Source organism: Terrapene carolina, unplaced genomic scaffold (genome assembly GCF_002925995.2).
Source record: "Terrapene carolina triunguis isolate 2854851 unplaced genomic scaffold, T_m_triunguis-2.0 Scaffold374, whole genome shotgun sequence".
Lineage (NCBI taxonomy): Eukaryota > Metazoa > Chordata > Testudines > Emydidae > Terrapene > Terrapene triunguis.
This window is the reverse complement of record NW_020664725.1, coordinates 18130184-18153171: the sequence shown is the minus strand read 5'-3', so window position 1 is coordinate 18153171 and position 22988 is coordinate 18130184. Positions and strand designations below refer to the sequence as shown.

The window sequence follows — 22988 nt, the reverse complement described above, 5'->3', positions numbered from 1 at the left end:
TGTATGTGTGCTGTTTGGCAATTCCCAGCACTTCCCTGGAGCCTTGGCTGGGCTGCTGGAAGCTCTAGTGTACTTCAGGCAACAATGTGGTTTCTGAGGCCTGGCTTGCCCCCTCTCATTGTCCCCATCTTTCTGCCATCTCAATCTTTCTTCTCCTCCCTCCTTTCCAGTTCAGCAGCAGTAATAAATTTAACTGACATCTCCCCTACTAAGCACCTGGTAATTGCTGCTGTGTGCCCCTCACTGTTTAACAGGATTGTCTCCTCTTCCCCACACACACACCCTCCAACCTGTGCTGCTTTATCTTTCTCCTAATTATGCAGTAGATCCTATACTGGCCAAGGTGGGAGCCGAATGTTCTCTTACAGTTGTGCCCTGCTGGCAGCATAGAGTTGGGGAGAGGGGGAGCGAGAGTTTTTTGGCTTCTGTGGCCAACCACCTTTGCCCCATGTTTGGAATCCTGCCTTGGAATATGCCTGTGGGGTGAAGGGAGAGCCTTGTACCTCCTGCCACCAATCCCCCTGACTTCAGAATAGCTCCAATTATGTTGCTAGCCATGCAGCTAGCACTCAATGGCTTAAAAAGCATAGCAAGGAACCATCCTGCTGCACTCTAGAAGCTTTGAATGCATCTGTCTCTATTCAGATGTGGCACTGGTTCCCTTAATAAATGATCATTGAGGCAGTAGAAGCCAGGTTGTTCAGCAGCATGATGCATCTTCTCGGGATGGCTCGGCCACCTTTGGCAGTGGATTGCTGTGTCCTGTGTGGCTCTGACTATATCTAGATTTGTGTGCAGGGTCAGGGAGATGTACTCACTCTCTTCCTGTACCTGACCATGGAGGAGGAGAGTGCATGGCAGGAGCAATACACCCATTTGGTAACTCCCAGTGCCAGAAATCTGCCCACACTTGCCTGCCCTCCCACAATAGCCCCATTGTTCCTGCCAAAAGCAAGGAGACTTTCTGCAGTTCCCTGGGCACTGTTAACCCTCTGGTTACCAGCTGCAGAACCAGCAGTGTGCTCCTGGGCAAGTGCAGAGTGGAAGATGTAGGGGGCAAATGGGGAGAGCTTCTGTTGCCCTTGGGCTAGTGGTGCAGCTTGGGAAGCAGGAGCCCCAATTCTAATGCTTCCCCACAAACATCTGTTGGTTGTTACCATTTCAGAAGATGGGTAGTAGATGCGTTTGTTGAAAATGCCATCCCAGCATCCCCCAAGGAGAGCTGTATCCGAGGGGATGTAAGCAGGGAGAAAGAGGTCCAGCTGAGCTCCTACGTCCTCTCCCCAAACGAGAGCAGGGGGAGAGTATTCTGCATATTTCTAGGGTGCTGCTTCCTGTGGTATCTAGCCAAGGTGACTTGCTACTCTGGGGGCAGCCCCAGCCTGCACCTCTGCACACAAAGAAAGATCCAGGTCATCCATCCCCTGTTACTCTGGCACTGTGTCTGGGACAGGAAGTGCCTCTGGGTGTGGGGAGATATATTTGGGATGTTGGGGCGCTAATTCCAGTGGCTTAGATATCGGCATGGAAACCATTTAAAGCAATCCCAGCTTGATCAAAGTGCCCTCTTCCTTCCTGTGCTGTAATGTGATCGTGAGCCCAGGAGCTGCTCTTGGGCTTCTCTGGTTTCTGACTTCTGTGGATTTAAAGACAGCCCTGGAAGGAACAGACATGCTTCACCAATGCACTCACACAGCCTGAATACAGGCTTGCTGTCTGGAGGGGGATATGGATAGAAACAGCATCCTGCGTGTGTGAAAGAGAGAGAGAGGAGTATAGTAGATAGTGAATGTAAGGCAGTGCTGCCGAGTAGGGGGCTGTGGGAACCCAGAATCCTGGGTTTTGTTCCCTGCTATGGCTGTGTCTACGCTGGCCATCTTCCCACTACCAGAGACCACCTGCAGGGGTCAAGACGGGATCCCTCCCACAATGTATTCTGGGTTTTGTTTTCATATTTTAATCTCCTTACGCAGAAACATCCGGGATGTCTGTGGCTGGAGATAGGATATAGGAGGGGTGGACCAGGGCGCTGAGTGGCACCCAGCATTCTCTGTCTCAGGTGCTTGGCTGGCAGATTCTTGCTCACATGCACATGGTCTACCCGATTTCCATATGTGGGATTGGGAGGGAATTTTCCCCTAGGCCAGGTTGGCAGGGACCTTGTTGAGAGGTTTTTCAGCTTCCTCTTCACTGTGTGAAGATTAGGATTATCTGGGTGTATCTCAATCATTTTCCTGCCATTGTGGGGGCCTCCTGCACTGGTGCACTTCAGTCCCTCCTATTTGCTGCCTGTGCCATGTAATAGTCTAGTTTCTTGAGGGCTGTAATACCTTGGTCTCATTTCAGTTGTTGGGTTCATTGTGCAGGTGCTGGATGGTGCTGGTGGCCTGTGATGTACAAGAGGTCAGACTAGATGATCTGGTGGTTCCTTCTGACTCTTTATGTCTCAGGGAGGAAGGGTTGGTGCTGGACGGACACGGACACACACACACACACACACACACACACACACACACTCAGCGTTACCATCTGTAAAATGAGGTTCATTCCCTGTTCTGTCCTTTGGGGTTGTGTCCCTGGAGAGAAGGGGCGAGGGAGGCTGCTCGAGGTGTTGCTGTTGTGTGTGTTAGCACAGGGTTTACTATTTTTTTTTCTCCCGTGCATGTTGATATATTGTGTCTCCTCTGCGAAGACTCTGTAGCTAAGGGTCTGGCTGAGTTTCAATTATAAACATTATAAATCCATTCAGAGTTGAAGCTTGGCACAAACTCTCAGGCCCAGAGGTGACTATTTTCCCCCTTCCAACTGCAGAGACTCAGCCCAGCTGAGGTGAGGGCTCAAGCTGCAGTCATCTCTTTGGAACAGGCTGGTACCCTCAGTTCTGCATAGACCCAATCTCTGTCCTTGCCCACTCAACTCCGACCTGTGATGCGTTACAACAGGACTTTTCTCAGGGTCACATGAAGGCAGAGCCCTGTGGAATTACCACAGCATTCCTTCTGTTACAGAATTATGCTTCAGAATGGTGAGGGTTGGGGTGAGGAAAAGGAGGAGGTGCTGTACTAGTTGTTCCAGAATCCTGGGGGGAGTCTCTCCAGTTCTGAGTTGTTTATTTCACAGTGACTGTCAGTAAGCTGCCATCCCAGTGCCAGATGCCCCAATTCCCACTATGCACCTACGAAACAACGTCTAGCTTCCTACCCCACACATGTTTTCAGTGAAGTAACAGGTCACTATGAAAATCAGTCACATGTTGAATGTGTAGTTAACTCCCAGAGTTACTGCACTAAACATAACTGAAGCTGCCACAGAATTTTTGTCTGGCTGCATCATAGCTGCAGAATCCAAACACCTGGCCACAGAGCACAGGGCCTGTTGGCTGCAGGAGCCATTGCATACCTTGAAATGGGCCCCGAATGAGCCCTAAACACTTGGGGCTAGGGACTCTGTGGTTGGAAAGCCAAGGGGTATCTGCATGCAGCCTGCCCCCTGCTGCCTGTCTGCTGGGTCTTGACAATCCTGCCTGCAATCCCTGCCCACAGGGGAATGATCTGTGATCCTAATGGCTCTTTCCATTCTGTGACCTGACTGAAGTGGTGACACTGAAACAGCAATAACCCCTGTTGTTTGGAGCACCTTGCTTCCTGCCTGTGGGGTCCAGACACTCCAGTATTACCTGGCCTCTCTGGTCCTTTCTTCTCTTTATGAGGTGAGTGTCCAGGTAGCTTCTGTCAGGCTGACTGACTCAGCATCCCCACCTGCATCACCCACTAACTCCCAAGACTGGGCTGCTGTGCTGCTCCTGAGGGACTGGCTTAGTGGTAAAATAGACACACACATCCCAGTGCCGCCGCCCCCCCCCCCCCCCCCCCCCCCCCCACAGGGTTGTCAGTGAAGGACTGGAAACGGCTTAAGAATACTCATACCTAGGGTTGCCAACCCTCCAGGATTGTCCTGGAGGATCCAGGAATTAAAGATTAATCTTTAATTAGAGATTGTCGTGGGATGAAACCTCCAGGAATACATCCAACCAAACTTGGCAACCCTACTCATATCCCCAAAAAACACACACACACACTCTCTCTCTCTCACCTCCTTGCCAGCTTTGTGGATGTTATAAATTAACAAGGCATCTTTCCCTTCTGTGCAGAAGGAGTCTCTGTAGGGAGCTCTAGGAAAAGTTGTTTGTTGGGCCTGCCCCTTAAAAAGTAAGCTGTTGTGTGGCACCACTGTGCTGCTGTTAAATTTATACCATGCCTCACCCGAGCAGGGCTGCATTTCAGTGCTGGGGGAGCGATTCCTGTCCTTAGTCTGCTGTACCTCGTAGGGTGATTGGAGAATTAGGAAAATAGGGAACCTAAAGGGCTTGGAGACACTGGTCTTATGTGCTATAGAAAAGCAGAATAACCTGAGACTTGGGGCAGTGCTGTGGAGTGTCTCTCACTTATGTGCGCCCACCAGAATGAGAGAGCCTGAGAAACTTCACGTGAAGGTGGGAGGAAGGCTTTTGGGACAGGAAGCACAGGGAGGCTGGTGGAGCTGATGCCCTTTCAGGATGCTAGGTGGGAAAACCCCTAGTGGTGTCCAAACCCTGCACAGCAGTGCAAAACCCAAACTCTGATACAGTGATGGAGGGGGGAGTGCTCTCTGCCTGCTCATCCCTCTCTGGGCTTTTCTTTCCCCTTCCCCTGTCTCCCCCACCCCCAATCCAGAGGCCCCTGTGCTGAAGTTTCAACACCCTCAGACTGTCCCTGCTCCTTCCGCTCTGGCGATCTCTTACAGGCAACTGCCACTGCTTTGCTAGCAGGATTCTAGCTGCCTGCTCTGACGCTGCACTGTAAAAGGTGAAAGGTCGCCCACGGTGGAATTTCCTGCCAGGCAGATGCATGGCTATTTCCCCTTTAACCTTAAACCCCAATGCGCCTTAGTCATGATTGCATGCAAATAAGAGCAAACGGGGGTGTGGGGAGCTGCCGGGAAAAGGAAGCGATCTCAGTCAAGGTTTAAATATAGAGCCAAAGCTTTTTGCTGCATGCCGGGCCTGTTATTTATAATCTTGGAGGAGTGTTTGGTGGCTTCTCATGTCTCATCTGCAGCCCAGGCTCATACGAGGCAGCACAGTTAGAAAGTGCTTTCTGTGCAGAGTGAGAGCAGTACAGGGCAACCACCCCTGCACTCCCAACTGTCTCCATCATTTCCCTGCATGCCAGTGCCTCCCATCGGTGTAGTGTTATACAGATGTACGTCTCTGTGATTTAAACTGCTCACTAGGGTGTAAGTGGTCCAGCCTGAGTCCCCTGATGCTACTCAGAGATGATCATGCCCTTTATGCAAAGCTGTTGGGGCTCAGAGTGGGCCATCAGGTCAGAGTAGGGGAACCTAAATCTTTCCCAAACAGGAGCAATTTAGAGGCTACCCAGGAAAGTTAGGGCTGCAGCTGATGTGTGTGGTATGTAGAGAAGGGCCAGAGCACACTTATGTGATTCAAATTCCCCCTGCCCTTGGGTTAAAATTAGCCTTGTTCATTGCCCTGTAAGGCTCCACGGAGCCAAACCTTTGCTGGTCCCTAATAAAGCAGAATGAACGTAGCAGCTACCCTGCTCTTCGATATGGAGAGGCGGACTGGTTGGACTACAGGTCCCAGCATGCAACATGACTAGTTTACCTGGATCTAGCTGGAGTATTGCACGATGGGAGTTGTAGTCCACATGGGCTGCACTCCTGTTCAAAGCAGGAGGTGATGGCAGTTTGCATGGCTTAGAGTCTCCGTTTCTGGGAGGATTTTATGCAGATTGTTGAGGAGCCTTCAGCTGCTCTAGGATGGGGGAGTGCTTTGAGATTTCTCTGGCAGTTCATAGCAGAATTCTCCATGCACTGTTTATCTGAGTTGGCATCAGCTGGGTTCCTGCCAGTGGTGCATAAGGGGTACATGGCTCTACTCGCCCATGTCACCATCTACAGCACTTGCAGTAACCGCTCCCTGGAATGCTCCTGTTCCCAGATTCAGGACTTGGGGCCAAGGGAAAGGGTCCAAATTGCAGCTAAAACCATTCCTGTGCGGTGTCAGGGTTGTCTGCCTTGCTGGAGGTGAGTGAGTTTGCTAGTTCTCCGTCCCAGCTGTTGTAAGGCCTGGGAGTTTAGCTGAATCCCCTGGGCAACGGTGACACCTAGTGGCACAAGATCATAGTCCACGGACCAGGTTTAGAGACAGGCTACTCACCAAGATGCCACTGAAAGTCTCCTCATTGCAATCTCCAGTGTGCTGAAGTTGGGTTGGGCTGAGCTGGCTGATGGCTCCTCCATGTTGGGAGCTGAAGGCAAATTCCCTTGATTTGCTCCAAGTTTCTGGAGTGGCCTGTGGGTTTAATCCCAGGAGGCACTGACCATCCCCACACAGGCAGATCCAAGAAGACAGGGTAGGCAACTCTGTGTGAGGGCCTCGCTGGCGTGGAATGTACCTTGGGTGCAGACAGGGAGTGAGAGTGGCCTGTCTGATCCCCTGGGCACAGGGTTCCTGCTGGAACTGTATGCCACACCTGCGAAGGGAGAGTTTAGTCAAAGGGCAGGAGCCCCCTGGGCTTTGCTGCTCGCTGAGGTGTAAGTGCCTGGCTTGCATTCCCTGACACTAGTGCCCCGTGTGTGAGCCCTGGGAAAACTGAGCTTAGTAGCCTGCTGACCCTTGGGAGGTGGGACTGTTGTGGGAGAGACTGACCTTAGTGTTAGAGCAGGGAGGGGCTCAGGGAAGGGAGTCTGGGTATTACAGGCCTGGAATTGACTTATCCCGTTCTCTGTCCGAAGGGGATGAGAGCTGCTTCCCTCCTGCGTGCAGCCCCTTGAGACTCTCTCTGCTGAAAAGGAGCTACAAACATGTAAAGTGTGATTGTTCCCTTCCCCTCTTGGGGCTGAGAGAAGTGATGTATGTGCCCTGTGTGGGAGCCCTGCCCCAGGCACACTGGGCTGGAGACTAGGTGCTGGGAGCTCTGCATGTGATGTTACTAGGTAATACCTGAGCTAGTGTGTATCCCCCTGCCCCCAGGAGATGAGGCTGAGTCTCAGGTGAGTCACTGGCACTTGCATATGGCAATCCCTTCCTGAACCCCTCTGGTTCTCAGGTGATGGAATGATAGCAGCTAGCAGTGCCCTAGGCCCAGTGAAGCCCTCTGTGCCCAGGGGCCAGGCTGCCTCCAGGAGAGGGGTGTGGAGAGGAACATTAGAAGGAGACACTGAGGAAGCAAGTTCACTTATAAAGCAGCTGATCCACTCTGCTGGCTGCTGCTGCTGCTAGTGATTCAGTCAGAGCTGCCTCTAGGAGAAGCTAGGGAGACCAGGGGGGTGAGGGAATATCTTTTATTGGGCCGACTTCTGTTGGTGAGAGAAAGAAGCTTTCGAGCTTACACAGAGCTCTTCTTCAGGTCTGGGAGACAAGAGTGTCATAGCAAATTACAAAGTGGAAAAGATTGTTTAGCATAAGTAGTTAACACATTTCAAGGGACCATTCAAGGTGAAGTGTCTGTACACTGGTTCCTCCCCAACCTCCCAAATCAGGTGAGCAGCCTGAGCTAAAATAGCATTAACCCTTGAGCTGCTGGCACGAAGAGATAGCTGTGGTGCTTGTGGACAGGCTGTTGGTGTTGTATTGTACAGAGGCCTGCTGTCTGAAATACCCAGGGACTCCTTTGGAAAGCCACATGCGTATGTAGGGCCTGCAGGGAATGGTGCCAGGTACCGATTGTTTTAGTTCAGCCTTTGGCATGGGGAGTGAAGTACTGGGTGGAGCGCCTCTTGAATAGGGAGCCAGGTGTGATCTTGGGGGGGGGAAATTGGGGGCTGGGTACCATGTGTGAATTGGGGAGGGGATGGATTTGCTGAGGGCAGGAGCCCTCAAGGATGATGGGGAGCCCAGCACTCCCTTCTCATGTAGTGCAGACACCTGCTGGGCACCACAGGCCAGTGCTGTCTTGGCAACACATGGCCTGGCCCAACTTCGAGCAGCTGGACTGGGAGGGCCTCTTCATTACCATCTTTCTCGTCCCCTCCTTGGCAGTGCATAGCCTTGTCACAAAATGCTCAGGCCTTTCCCCATTCCTTGCCAGGTACTGGGGGGCCTGGGCTGCCTGCAGGTGAGGGGTGTAGCACCGTGGCACATTCAATCATTGCTATCTCTGCTGCAAAGGATCAGTTAGTGCCAAGTGTAGTGCTGTGTGACACAGTCCACTCACTGGAGCGGCGCCTCCTGCTATCCATTACAGGGATTAGCTCCGCCAGCCTGTGTGCCCCCTCCAGGTGGTGCCTCTCCCATCATTGTCTCCACTTGCAGACCAGTCTCAGTCCAATTACCGCAGCATTCTCTTCATGATTCAGCCCTCCAGGTGTATCACCATCCGTTTCTTCACACTTTGGGGGGGTGGGGGAGAGGGAGGGAAAAGTGTTTTAGTTCAACCATCCAGCCACTTCCCCAGTGGCAGGTGGGGGGTGACCCGAGCCCATTCAGTACTCTGGGTCCTAACCCAGGGACCCTGTATATAGCAGCCTCCTGCTGCATCTCCTTCACTCAATGCTGCTTCTGTTCCCTGGGCCACTTCCCTGTGACCCCAGTACCTTCTTCACCCTCTTCTCAGGGCTTTCAGCCAGCCAGAAGCTCCCGCTTGCTCCCTCAGTCCCTGCCAGCAACTGCTCTGTCCAAGGTGCTACCCTTCCTGCAGCCCACTAGGAACACAGCCCTTACTCCTTAGGCTCCCTGCAGCAGCTGACTGTCTCTGTCCCTGCAGCTCTCTTTTTATGGGCCCTGATTGACTGTTCTGTGCAGCCTCTCTCCAATTGGCTGATCCCTGCACAGCCTCCCTAGGCTGCTTTTAACCCCTTCCTTTTCCGGTGTGGGGTGAGAATCCCATCACATGATGTGTTTGAACAGAGGCCACGAAATAGCCATGAAATGGTAATGGCTTCCATTCTCCTACTGGGTTTAGATCTAGAGGCTCCACAGCCCAGGACCTGATCTTCTCAGCAGCCCTTCCTGCTCTCCTGCTGGAATTTCTTTGCCCAAAGACTAATCCTTTGACTCTGCCAGCTGCAGCTGGTAAATGTGGCTAAAAGCACCTGTGCTGCTCCCTTTCAGGATGGGAGCACTCATGCTTTCAAGGGCCAATGCACAATGGGCATGTAGAAAGAAAATTTCTGCCACAGAAAGGGACAGCGGTTAAGGTGTTAAAGCAACAGGTAGGGAGTTGGCAGTATTAGTAGCCTACCAGCATCCATGCCTGGATCCTGATCCAGGTAAATGTGGGTCTGCAGACTGCTCCTGATGCCTGTCCTCTGCATCTCTCCTGCCTGCCTATGGCCCCTCTCACTGGCCACTCCCTGGAGTCCTGGGATCATAGTATTTTGTTTAATCCTGAAGGATCCCAACGTGTTTCATAAACTCTGTATGCAGCCCTGCTGAAATACTCTCCACTCCAGAGGTGGGTGCATCAGGCATGTGCACTGCACACTGACCAAGCCCAGCCGTGGCTCTCCCATACTACCCATGGGAGAGCAATGATGAGCTGGGGTTTCAAGGTCTTGCCCAAGAGCCCTGCACCCTTGGGATGGTTAGAGTGGTGGGGGGCAGAGGTCCACACCCAGAGCAAAAGCCAGAGGCTGCAGAATTCCACAGCAGGTCACTGCTCCTGCAGCAGCAATGACATCAGGACACAAGCATGGTGAGAATGACATAAGGGGATCCTGTTATCTTATGTAGTGGCTGGGCCAAGGGGGGCTGGGCTGCAGAGCTGCGCCAGGGCTGGCAACGTCACATGGGAGAGCGGTTCAAATAGGGAAGCTGCAGCGTTCCCCTTACATGCTGCAGTCCAGACCTCACCAATGCTCTTGCCCCCACTAAGGAGCTGCATGTCATGGCGACTGAGGGGGTCCCCAGGAATTGTCTAGGTAACAAAGAATGAGGACTAGGCTGAGGTCCTGGGATCTTTTGGGTAGCAGAATAGGGTGCTGGGGGAAGGACAAGGTCTCAGGAGATTCTGGGTAACAGGATCTGGGGCTGTTCATCGGGCACTTGGGGAGGGGGGTTAATGTTCATGAGTATCTCCTCTACCAGGACCTGCTCTGCCTGAGCCTAGCCGTGCTGGGGCTCTGTTCTCTGCGAGGCCCAGCTCCGACTGAGCAGTGCCAGTACCTCCCCTTGCAATCTAAGAGTTCTGAGATGTTTACCAGATGCTGGGTATGAGCAGCTGGCTCCCAACAGCAGCTTGTGACTCTGGCCTGTTCTCTCACAGTGCGGGAGAGCTCCTGCCTCAGTAGAAATCTAAGGCACTTGCTGGCTTAGACTCCCTTGCAGCAGCCTTAGATATTCATGGCTTTCTTGCCTGAGCTCCCTATCACTGCAAGCCTGCAGTGCTGGGAAGTGGGTAGCTGCAGCACCTCATACGTGGGGCAATGGGATCACTACAGCTCTCTTACTGGCTTCTCCTCCCTTTTGGGAATCAGGTTATCTGATCTCTGCATGACCCCTGGAAAAGTCCCATTGAATAGCTGGGCTATGTGTGTGAGAACAGCATGGAGCACTGACTCTTCCCTGTAACATCTGACATGTGTGGGGCGGCTGGGGAGGATTTGCCAAATGGGCTGAGACCCCAAAGCAATCAGCAAACCAGGTAACTGATTTCGGGAATCATTGGGAAGGGGAGCTGCCTGCAAGGGAGTCTCAGCCATGCTCTAGCAGGGAAGTAGCATTTTCTATAGCCAGAGAACCACAGAGGGGAGCTCCCTTTGCTGACTGGCCATTGCTGGGGGCAGATGGCATGAGCAACCTGCAGTGAAATGGGGAAGGTGCAAAGCAGTATTTAGGGGGAGGTTCTGTCCTGATTCCCTCTGTTCTTAGACAAATCTGTCAGCTTCTCTGGGCCTTGGTTTCCAAATCTATAACGTGGGGGATGTGTATCCCTAGGCAGAGGATGGAAGAGGGATTTTGAGTGTTCATCCCTTTTAAAATGGTTTGAGATCGTTGGCCAAATAACACTGTGGAAAAGTAAAGTATTGTTCTTGCCCTTTGAAAAAGCCCTGGTGGGGGTAATAGGATTCTGTCAAAATTACTCTAATCACTTGTAGGATCCAACAGAACATTAGGTTCTTTCTGAAGGGCTGTTTAAATCCTGCTATAGAGCTTGTGAGTCCAATACACTTTCATTATTCTGTCAGATTTAGAAATGAATGGATAGTGGAGAGGGGTCAGGCTCTTCTATTCCCCTTGCCTTGTGATATAGGAGTGAAGGACATCAGTGACATTGATAAGGTAGCACATTTAAAACTGATGCACTTTTTTACACAGCACACAATCAGTCTGTGGAACTCACTGCCACATGGTACGTTGAAGCCAAGAGCTCTGCAGGGTTCAAGAACGTTTCAGACATTTATGTGGATAACAAGAATGTCTATAGTATTGGCTTGGATTACATTTGATTTTAGCAGTGATATAAACCCTTGTGCTTCAAAAAAGTGGCCACTAACTTTGGAGGTAGGGGGTGAGAAAACTCTTCCCCTGTGGCTGGGATAGTCCATACTCATCTATTGTGAGGTTTCTGGTGTTGTCTCTGTTAGAGACACAATGCTGGTCTTGTGTGTATGCCTGCTTTGTGCTGGCAGTGCCTATCATTGTCTCTTAGCTAGAGCTGGCTGGAGAATGACCATTTCATTTTGTGACAACTTTCAAGGTTTTGACATTTGCTTTTGTTCCACATTGGAATGGAAACAAAACATTTTGAATGTTTTCATCAAAAGAAATTGTGTCAGAACAGCTGAAATTTTCAATTCTGGTCTCTCTCTCTCTGGTCAGAAGTGACTAGAGAGCCCTGGACTTCAGAAACGTTCCTGTTGAAAACTTTGGTGAAATCAAGAAGTCTCAATAAAACATTTTGGTGTCAACAAAACAGCATATTTCAACAAAACTACATCACTGAAAATATTCCGACCATCTCTACTCTTGACCTCTGTAGGATTTTCCATATGAGAAGTTATTGGCCAGTACTAATGGCTCCCAACGGAGATCTGTAGGCATGGGGGTCCTGTTGTCTGGTGGGGAACAGTCTTTGGGGTCATTTATTTTGCTGACCTATGAAGGGTGCCTAATGGGCTTTCTGTGGGAAACAATGGTTCTGTCCTGGGCCCCTCGTTTCAAAGTGAGGACTTCCTGGTTGAAGGTTTGGGGGTATCCATGAGGTACTTCAGATCAGGGCCTCTTGTGGCATGATGGGGGTGGTTTAGCGGCATGTGAGAGACTGGGTATTTGCAGTAGGAACCTGTCTGTTACCAAAAGGACTGGCTGAAGGAGAGGGGCAGGGATGAATATTTCTGCTTGCTGCATTGCTTTGTCATGCCCCATCTCTCCATGTATCAGGGGGTAGCCGTGTTAGTCTGTATCCACAAAAACAACTAGGAGTCCGGTGGCACCTTAAAGACTAACAGATTTCCGTGCATCTGAAGAAGTGGGGTTTTTACCCACAAAAGTTTATGCCCAAATAAATCTTAGTCTTTAAGGTGCCACCGGACTCCTCATTATCTCTCCATGTGTCCACTCATTGGGCATTTGCATTCTATGGGGCATGACAGCACAGCACATGGAGAGCCCAATTCTGATTTCACCTGTGCCCATGTAACTCCAGTTTTACTCTGGCCTGTTATGACCTCTTGACCAAGTGTCTCCTTGCTGACGGGTAGAGAGGTGTCACTAACATGGTCAGTCTCCTTCCTTCTCTAATTGTCTTGTTTTTGGTTTTCCCTGCTTCCTTTCTCGCTGTTGCTCTGTCAGTGCGCCGTGCGCTCCCCTCTTGCTGGCTGGTGTGACTGAAGGATTGCACTGCAGTGGTGTCAGTCTGCACTGAAATGTGGAAGTAGCAGGGCAGGCGGATTGGCTGCTGGGTGGCTTCCCTGCTCCTTCTGGAGATGGGGGGCAGGGGAGCCTCTGCGTTCTTGTGGCTGCGTCAGGAATCTGTGTTATCCTCCTTTCAGTATGAGCAGGAGCATGATTCACCAGAAACTCCTCCGAGAACGCACCAGGGTTTCAAGTTGCTTGAAATATCAGCTAGCAATTCCGAGACTGAGTGTGTGTCAGGTTCACTCCTCAGCCTGGAGTTTCCTCCTCCTCCTCTATCGATCAAACTGAGACTGCAAGAGACTTATTGAAACCAGCTTATTTTTTTTCCTGTCTAAAGGTCTTTTGATTTAGGTCTGCGGCTTGTTGAATGTGCAGAGAACCAAATACTTGCCTGTGATGTTTTGCATTTAGCATCTCAAAAGGCTGTAGAGGCATTTATTAAGCTTCACTTATCCCTTAGCACACTAGGTTATCATCTCCATTTACTGATGGCGACACTGAGGCACATAGGCATGAAGTGTCTTGGTCAAGGTCACTCAACGAGACAGTGGCAGAGCCAGGAATAGAACCCAGGAGTCCTGGCTCCTTGCTTTAACAACTAGGAATCAAAAGTTGCTGCTGTCTTTAAAGCTGCCAGGTAAGGGTAAGGTTTCTGCTAAACCTGCTGTCTTGTCACTAATTGTCAAGGTAGCCACATTTCTGTGCAGCCTCGTTCTCTTTGATGTGTCCTTTCCAGGGATATTTTGGGTCATTTGTCACCCTGGGTCTATGTAGGCACTTTTTCCATGGTCCAGATGTTTAACATGTCTGCTGGGCAATTTCCCTAAACTCCTCATCTGCCCCTTCACCCAGAAGTCCATCATCTCCCTGCAGAGAGATTGATGGGGGAAGTGGCTTATCTCTCTACGTATCTTCAACAGGATGCAACTGTTGCTACTGCCGAAGGCACTGTAAAAACTTGCAGGCAGTCAGTCACTTCTGGCTGCAATCCTGTTGGATCTCACAAACTAAGGGAGGCCAGACTTAGTTAGAATGTGAGTAGGAGAACCTCCCCAGAGAAACCCTGGATTAGCAGGGGGGCTTGACTCAGGATTGGGGATTGGCAGTGTTGAGGGAGGGAGGAGCCATGGGCTGAAATAACAGGGGCTGCTGGTTGGTATCAAGGGGCACTGACAAAGCGGTGTGTGGGGAGCCCAGGGCTAGAATTGGTAGGGGGCTGCTGGTCAGGTTGAGGAGGCATCAGAGAGCTGTGTGTGGCTATCTGCACTGTATTTGGCTCAGGGAGATGGTGATAACCTTTCATGAGCACCAAACTCACCTGATTCTGTAACTAAGGGGGAGGGAACTGAGGCAATTGCCTGATCTAAAGAGAAATCTTCTGAAGCCATGGCTTGACCAGGCAGATGGGGGCAGCTCACTGGCAATGGTGGTCACTAGGCCCCCCAGGGTTGTTCCATCCTAGTCTGCACTAATGTTAGCACGTGTTAGCTAACACATTTTTAAATATGACTTATTTTCCAAGTCCAGGCATGGCCTGGAAGGGGCTTTGCTAATTGCCCTAGAATGGAGCTGGGCTGGGAGGAACCAGGACTCTGCTCTGGAGAATCCCTTGCAATGGGGAACTTTTATTTACAGGGCACCTCATATCCAAATGCCTCTCAATGCCAGTGAGATCTGAGAGAACCCATCCCCAAAGGCAGCATGGCCTAATAAACAGCAGCAAACAGAGTCCTCTCTAACTCCTCTGCCAAACACAGCAGATCGGTCCCCCTCCAAGCACACAGTCCAAGCTGTGGGAGACTCGGAAGGAAACCATGGCTACTGTTCAGACAATTTCCGTGTCTTAGTATGGTATGGACACAGTGTCTGTGGGGAATGTCTTTGTCTGTGCCTGGCTGGGGTGGCCTGGTATGTGGATCTCTGTTGTGCATGCAGTATGTAAACAGTTTTTGTTAACTTTTTATTTTAAACATTACCTTTCCCCTTCACTATTTTAATGATTTTATTATTGCTAAAAGGGCTGTCTATATAGCAGGTTCACTGTATCACCCACAGAAGCCCTGTAACCACCGTGATGGTGCTGTCTCCATTCTTTGCGAGCGGCTCTGTCCCACTTTTGTCTGTGCTTGGCGGAGCTGACTCTTGCCCAGACCACGAGCACTCTGTCCTGGTGCTGTGCAGTTCAGAGGGGCAGCCAGAGGGTTAATGACTGAAGTGAGAACAGTGGGCATTTTTCTAGTCAGCTGTGCCCTTGAGCTGGCAACACAGGCCACAGTCCCTGTGGAGCCTGTCAGCAGAATCCATAGTGATCAAGTCAGTCTGCTCACTGGTTTTGTCACCCATGGACAATGGAAATGTTCCAAACATTGGGGCTTTTATGAGAGAATCTCCCAGTTTGAAGTGTTCCTTGTCTTGTCTCTAGGGACTTTCAAGCCTGCTTGGATGGGATGGCTGGTGGGTCTCAAGCACCTAGACTCTCTAGAACCCATGGGTTTGGGTTCTAACAAGGCTGACTCAGACCTACCCCCCCCCCCCAAAAAAAAAAGTACTGTCAGCTTAGTGGGTATGTGTGATTTGTGTACTCAGCCTTTAAACCAAGGGCCTCTTGTCTGCCCTGGATGGTCATTAAATGTCACCAAGCCTAGGCACATTTCCTAGGAGTAGAAGTTTACACTCCAGTCCTTGGCCATGATTCCCCCCATCACTGACGCATACAATACTGTGCTCTCCCACCTCCCTGAACTGGCAGCATCCTGGTGCTGCTGGGTGCGTACTTGGTGAAGCACTTTGAGATCCATTTCAATGAGGTGCTGTGTCTATGAAACTTCGGATACCCTGCTGATCTCAAAGCATTCTGCATGCTGTGCACAAGGGGATGGCTACTGAAAGGAAGGATGGCATCATCTCTCTGCCTGCCAGTGGAGCCCCAGCCTCAAGTCAAGTGTGTGACCCTCAGGGCTGTAGTGTAATGTGCTGCATAGACTGCTGGCTTCTCTGGGATCTCTCAGCAGTAGGCAAAGGCTCCAGGCCACCAGCAGCAGGAACTGCTGCAGGGCTTGCTTTCTGGAATGCCGTCTGGCAGCAACAGCAGCTTCCAGAGGGGCTGAGGGCTCCCTGCAGGCAGCCTGTGTGCTTAATGCTGCAGTTTGCACCATATGGACCTTCTCCTCCTCTTCGCTCATCCTCCCAGTGTCTCCTTCCCTGTTCTGCTCCCCTCCCCCTGCAAGCAGTTAGATAGAGCAATTGGCCAGGCACTGGGACAGCAGCACTGACATAAATCTCTCCTAGTGTGGAATGAGGGGTATAAATATCCAGAGAGTGATGTGATCTTTCCAGCTGCTATTAATAGGTCCCTAGGGAGAGAGAGCAAGCAAGCGAGACTGGCTGACACTTAAAGGGCTAGCTACTCCCTTATGTGCTGTGAAAATTAATCAGCACCATGGCTCACCATCTTCCTGTAGGCTAAAGCAGAGCCCTCTGCTAGGTGTGTGGGGATAAGGAGGAGGAGGGAGCCACTAATGACTTGCTAGTTAGGAAGCAGTGATAGGCCAAATGGTGCAGGAGGGATCTCACTTCACTAACTAGAAATGTTTGGGCAGGCTGTGTGGCAGCACTGCACTTGCAGGCCTCTGAGTCCCATCTGGTTTGGTCTCACACCCACTGGCAAGGCAGGTCCTATCATCCCAGATTTTACAGATGGGGAAACTGAGGCACAAAACTGTGAAGGGACTTGCAGGGGTTATGGGGGAACTGGTGGCAGGTTGCCTGAGTTTGGGTCCTGGCTGACCTGACCCCGAGGCTGTTGCTGTCTCTTGGACAGCACAGATCTGCAGCAGGCAGACTGGCTGCTTTGCTGCATCTTGTTCAAGGTCCAACATCCTGCTGCAGTGGAGTGGGACTTGGCTTTTCCCCATTGCGTGTCCCCAGGTCCACTCTGAGCAGGTCAGAAAGGGCATCCATCCCACTGCTGAGCTGATTCAGTTCTATTTAGAGCCCTGGGGTTTGGGTTGGTGCCCAGCGCTTCTGGTCCCTGGCTGGCAGAAATAGCTGTATTCAGCGTATGGGTAGGGCAGCCCGGCATCATGCAGCAGAGCCCAGGCAGAAGGGCTGGTACCCTGTGTGTGGTGTGGTGGGGTGATCTCTTTGCCTATGCACGGGAGGAGGCTCCTTTGTGGGCAGGGTAGGGAGTTTAACAGAGCTGAACAAGCAGAGAACACCACAGCAGCTTCCACGAACAGCTGGCTGGAGGCTCCCCCCAGGAAGTAAAAACGGAGTGAAGGGGAGTGTCTGTATCTTTAGGGCCAACACAGCAGAGGGACATGGGGTGTGTCTCTGGAAGTTCCTGGCACATGAGCAGGGTACTTTTCATGGAGAGTTTGGATGCACTTTGCCTTGTTCCTTTCTCAAGTGCAGGAGCCATCTCACACTGCTGGTGGTTTGTCAGGAGCACAGGGCAGGGGAAGACACCGCTCCCCTTCACTTGCTTCCCCTGCCTCTGCCCGGGTGACTCTGAGTGCACTTGCCTCTTCCTCTCCTCCCATTGTGGTACTGCATTTACTCTGGCCTCATTGGGGTTATTGCTCCCTGCTAATGTGAGCCGTTGTTTGTTGCATGCAGGGAACAGTGACAAGCCATGAGGGATGCAGGCTGCAGCTGCCTAGGCAGCCGCCTAGGCAGCCCATTGAATGGTGAGTGGTGCTCCATGGCTCCCCAGAGCAGATAATGGACCCAGCAAATACCTGGCATCTCATTCCAGTCACCGCAAGACTCCTTATCCCAGCATCCAGGGCAGAGACACGGGAGAGCTCCAGGGAAGGGATGAGGATGTGGGTGAAAGAGTCCTGTGTTAAGTCAAATAGATGCTGAATAAAGGCTGAATCTGCATTTCCTGAACAAACCACACACACACACACCTGCCACTCCCCAACCTCCCATATGTGCCCTTTGCTCCCATCTTCCCTCTGAGCACCCTGTGGGGCTATCTAGAGAACTGTGCCCAAGGTCTGGTATGGTGAAGACCTCACCCCATTATCCCTGGCAGCCCCATGCTGCACCACAACATCCAGCTGGAAGTTCTGGTTAGTATGGAGCTTTCCCCATCCATCAAGCATTCCTGTCTCAGGCCATTGTAGCAGGTGCTAAAGCTACCCCTTTGCCTCCTACAAGAGCAGCGACTGTTGCTTGGCTGGCTGGTTCCTCTGCCTGCTCCCACTTCTGCCTCTCTCTTATCCCTCTGCCCCCCACTCCTCCATCCATCCCACTGCCTCCATTCCCTCCTTCCCTGAGCCTTGTTCATTAATTCCTGCTCAGAACAGCCCCCTCTCACCTCCTGCTCTCTCAGCCCTCCCTGGATTTCTCCCCCACTGCATCCCTCCCCTCAGTAGGCTGGGTTGTCACCTCTTGTCCATCTGGTTGAACCACATGGTGACTGGTAGGCATCATGTCTCGTGTGTTTTCAAAGCACCGGAAAGGCTCTTTCAGTACTAGCAACAACTGGGGCTGGCTGAGAAATGGGCAGTAGGATTTGGGGTGCTAAGGCCCTGAGGGCTCTGTATTTCTGTTCACTGTACAAATTTGTTCTGTACTCTGGGAAACACCTGCAAAATCTTAGAAACGTAGGACTGGAAGGGACCTCGATAGGTCCTCTAGTCCAGGTCCCTGCACTAAGGCAGGACTAAGTATTATCTAGACCATCCGTGACAGAAGTTTGTCTAACCTGCTCTTAAAAACCTCCAAAGACGGAGATTGCACAGCCTCCCCTAGGCAACTTGTTATAGTGCTTAACTACCCTGACAGAAAGTTTTTCCTAATGTCTAACCTAAATCTCCCTTGGTGCAATTTAAACCCATTGCTTCTTGTCTTGTCCTCAGTGGTTAAGGAGAACAATCTATTACCCTGCTCTTTATAACAAACTGTTACCTACTTGAAGACTGTAATCATGTCGTCCCCCCCCTCAGTCTTCTCTTCTCCAGACTAAATAAAGCCTTTTTTTTTGTTTTTTTTTTCCAATCCTTCCTTGTAGGGCATGTTTTCTAGAGACCTTTAATCATCTTTGTTGCTCTCCTCTGGACTTTCTCCAATTTAGCCACGCACATCTGTCTGAAAGTGTGGAAGAATTGTGCTGGGTGTCCTTCCATTCAAGAGAGGACAAGCTTTGAGTGAAAATAGCCCCATTTTATTCATACCATATTGAATTGGTGGATATATATGCCTGCATGTTTTTGTGTACATGCCTCTACTTGGTGGAATTGCTTCTGTGTGTCATAGAACTACTGTTTCTAGCAAAGGAGGCTTCTCCTTTAGCTCAAGTGGTCAGGGCCTGATTTTTGCCTCTGGGAAGTCTGATTTATCCTGCTGCCACCTTGAAGTTCCACACAGCCAGATATGCAGCACAGTGACAGTTGTGATCTCCTGGGTCCCCAATGTAGCATTTAAATAGGCAACTTAGAAAATATTACTGTGTGAATCCCATTATTCCTGGCAAAAAGGCCTGCAAAGCTTATTTTTGGGGGATGAAGAGGTGGTGTCATGGGATGACCCAGAATGTCGAATTTTGTGTCCATCCTTAGTAATGTGTAATGTGCCAGGACTACTGAACTGGGCATGCTGGGCTTTGCTAAAAGTTAGAACCCTGCAAATCTGCGGGGTTGAGGATATCCATAGACTGTTTGTGGATTGCAGATCAGATACGGATATAAACTTCGTATCCACACATGATTCTACTTATAGTGGTAGGTGTGGGTACAGGCACTTTCAGTTGGGATGGGGGACAGGCACAAGGGGTGCAAGCACCCTCGATGGAGGGAGGGGAGGAGGCACTTGGGCTGTGGGCACCCTGGAAGGCTTGCGGGGAGGCCCACAGGCACTCCTGGTGGGGGAGGCATGTAGGGCACAGAGGTTTATTGGTTGCTTTCTCTTTTTGCAGGTGTTTTGACCAAAGGGAAGCAGCAGCAGGGACTTGGAGCTCCCTCCACTGTCGCTGTCAGAAGTTTTAGCCAATCAAATGCACCCTGACAATAAACTGACCAATCATGGAAAGACAGGTAACAGCGGCACCCAGTCTCAGCACCATAATGTGAGCCAAGGACCCACCTGCAACCTGGGGTCTAAGGGCGTGGGGGCGGGAAATCATGGCAGCAAAGCCAATCAGATTTCTCCTGGCAACTCTGGACTGAAAAACAGCCAGAACGCTGTCCCAAACTTTGGGTCCTTGAAGGGCAAAGTGAAACGGGAACGAAGCATCTCGGTGGACTCAGGAGAGCAGCGGGAAGCCAGCACCCCCTCACTGGACACAGAATCAAAAGGTAATGCTCAAAAACCTTTGCCTTGGAGAGATTGTCTCTGAACTGTCCCTCGCATCCTAGTGGGAACTGGGTGTGGAGCAGCTAAGAGCTTTCCCTGCAGCCTGTGATCCTGCAGTGCCCATGCTGGGCTAGCTAGGAGCTCCCCTACTCAGCCTGTGCTCCTGCACCCTTGGGCTGCCCTCTCCCTGCAGGTGGTGCTGGGACTGGAATAACTGTGAGCTCACTCATGGCCTGTGTTCCTACACTACTCCTCACAGCACCTTCTGCTGGGGAATGCTTGGATTGCACTGGTTGGCAGCGTCACCCCAGACACCCTACATACCCCATACTGGGCTCCATTTTGTACTTGCTTCTAGGGCCCTAGTGAGCTGCAGCATGTCATCAGGAGTTGTGGTGAAAATTCCCTAATAGTGCAGATTCCAAGCACAGAACTGAGACAGGTTTTGTTAATTGTCTAATTGCTGTTGCCAAAGATCTGACTCTTTGTGGTGCCCTTGCACGTGTTTTGTTTCTGCCCAGCCTTAGTTAGAGGGAGTTGGTGTGAGGGTCGCTGGTTGAAGAGTTAGTGGTTTTGTTTGCAGTGGATGACTTCTGAGTTAAATCACATGGTTTCTTGAAAAGGGCTGAGTCAGCACTTCCTGACCGTTGGCTTCCCTGTTCTAACCAGCCTCCCACAGCTTGTTGGGCCCTGCAGAGCACTGTGCCAAAGGGCTGCATGTGACACTCACCACAGCAGACCTGGGAGCATTTTGCCAGTGAGTTGCAAAGTGAGAACCTCAGGCAGTATCCTTGGTTCCTCTTAGGGGCCATCTTTACACCTGGTAGCCTGGAGCTGCTCTTCCCAGGAGTAGCACTGCTGCTCTGGCCCATATTCCAGCATGTCTCATGATCAAAGATCTGTTTAGGCTTCTATAGGAACATAAAAACTGGCGGGCTGGCTTGGACCAGAGCTGCATCCAGCCCAATGTCTTGTCCCTGACCATGGCCAGTGCCCGCTGCTTCAGAGGAAGGTGCAAGAAACACCATTATAGACTATGTCCTGCTTAAAAGGAAGGTTTCTTCCTCAGTGACAGTGGGAGGTTGGCTAATGCCCTGGAATGTGAGAGTTCATAGCCCTAGCTAATGGGATGGGAATGTTCTCATTATCCATGTAAATGTTCAATCCTTTATTGAATCCAACTATGCTTTTGGCTCAGTGTACTGAAGCATTGATTTGAACAGGTGAATTATTAAAATAACTCAGTCTAGAATGCCGGAATCTCCTATGTAACTTCTTTGGCCTCCCAATTCAGCTACAGCTCACTGATGTCTATCTTGAATCTGGCCTCTAAACACTGTTCTGTGTAAGAGGCTCAATGAGGGAGTGATGTTTTGGGGGTTACAGCAGAGGACTGGAAGTCACCACTCCTGGGTTCTATTCCTGGCTCTGACACTGACACCCTGTGTGACTTTAGGCAAGTCTTTCCCCCATCTCTGAGCCTCAGTCTATCCCTCTGTGTAATGGGGACAATACCCAGTCTTGCAAACTGCTTTGAGATCTTCAGAGTACAAGTGTCATAAAATGGCAGGGTATTATGGCACCAATCCCTCAAATGGCCCTAAATCTCCCTACCATTTCCACCCCTGGAAATCTCTGCCCCGCAACCTTGGGCTTAGTGCCAAAGCCTTCCCTCACTCGCAGCAGGAGCCAGGTAGCATTTGAGTATATGTAGGGCCCTACCAAATTCACAGTCTGTTTTGGTCAATTTCACAGTCATAGGATTTTAAAATAATAAATTTCATTATTTCAGCTATTAAATTTGAAATTTCACAGTGTTGTAATCGTAGGGGTTCTGACCCAAAAAGGAGGTGTGTGTGTGTGTGTGTGTGTGTGTGTGTGTGTTGCAAAGTTATTGTAGGGGGATGTGGTTCTGCTACCCTTACCTGTGCTGGTGGTGGTGGTGGCATTGCCTTCAGAGCTGAGCAGCTGGAGAGCGGTGGCAGCTGGCTGGGAACCCACTCTGAAGGTAGCACCACCACCAGCAGCGCAGAAGTAAGCATGGTATGGTATTGCCACCCTTACTTCTGCACTCCTGCCTGCAGAGCTGGGCCTTCAGTCAGCAGCTGCCACTCTCCAGCCACCCAACTCTGAAGGCAGCAGCACAGAAGTACGGGTGGCATGGTATTGTCACCTTTATTTCTGCATTGCTGCTGGCGGGGCGCTGCCTTCAGAGCTGGGCACCCAGCCAACAGCCGCCACGCTCTGGCTGCCCAGTTCTGAAGGCAGCGCAGAAGTAAGGGTGGCAATACTGCGACCCCCTCCTGCAACTCCCTTTTAGGTGAGACCCTCAATTTGAGAAATGTTGGTCTCCCCTGTGAAATCTGTATAGTATAGGGTAAAAGCACACAAAAGACCAGATTTCGCGGCCCGTGACATGTTTTTCATGGCCGTGAATTTGGTAGGGCTCTAGGTATATGGATTCCTTTCAAAGAATAATAAAGTATCTCGTATTCCAAGCTGCTTGTGTTTATAGAGCTGCAGCCTGAGATTCATCCTCTGAGGCAGTTGGCGAGGATGCTTACTAGCAAAGATATGTGCAGAGCTCTCTCTCCTGGTCACATGCCATGGATGGGCTGATGTGAATACAAGGCTCCACCCCCACCCCTAACCCCCTCCAAAAAAAAACATGGTTGCTGGGTTGGCAATGCTGATCCTTGCTGTATGTTACTCTTTCCTCCTGCCTGCTGGGTGGTCTTGGACACCTGTGGAACTGATTTCCAGGGATGCTGTGAAGGCCCAAAGTATAACTGGGTTCAAAAAAGAATTAGATAAGTTCATGGAG

General features: G+C 50.9%; 1 protein-coding gene across 3 annotated transcripts in view; it reads left to right on the top strand.

The window, feature by feature from the left end:
- The window catches only part of BCL9L (BCL9 like), a 90219-nt gene that overhangs the window by 48896 nt on the left and 18335 nt on the right, over window positions 1–22988 (top strand). For 2 of the 3 annotated variants that reach the window (XM_024207267.1, XM_024207266.1), the window contains exon 2: window positions 19788–20166. In XM_024207267.1, coding sequence (XP_024063035.1) covers window positions 19866–20166 — 301 coding nt within the window. In that variant the 5' untranslated portion in view covers window positions 19788–19865. The remainder of the gene's footprint in view (window positions 1–19787; window positions 20167–22988) is intronic. The other variant, XM_024207268.1, reaches the window with a different exon arrangement.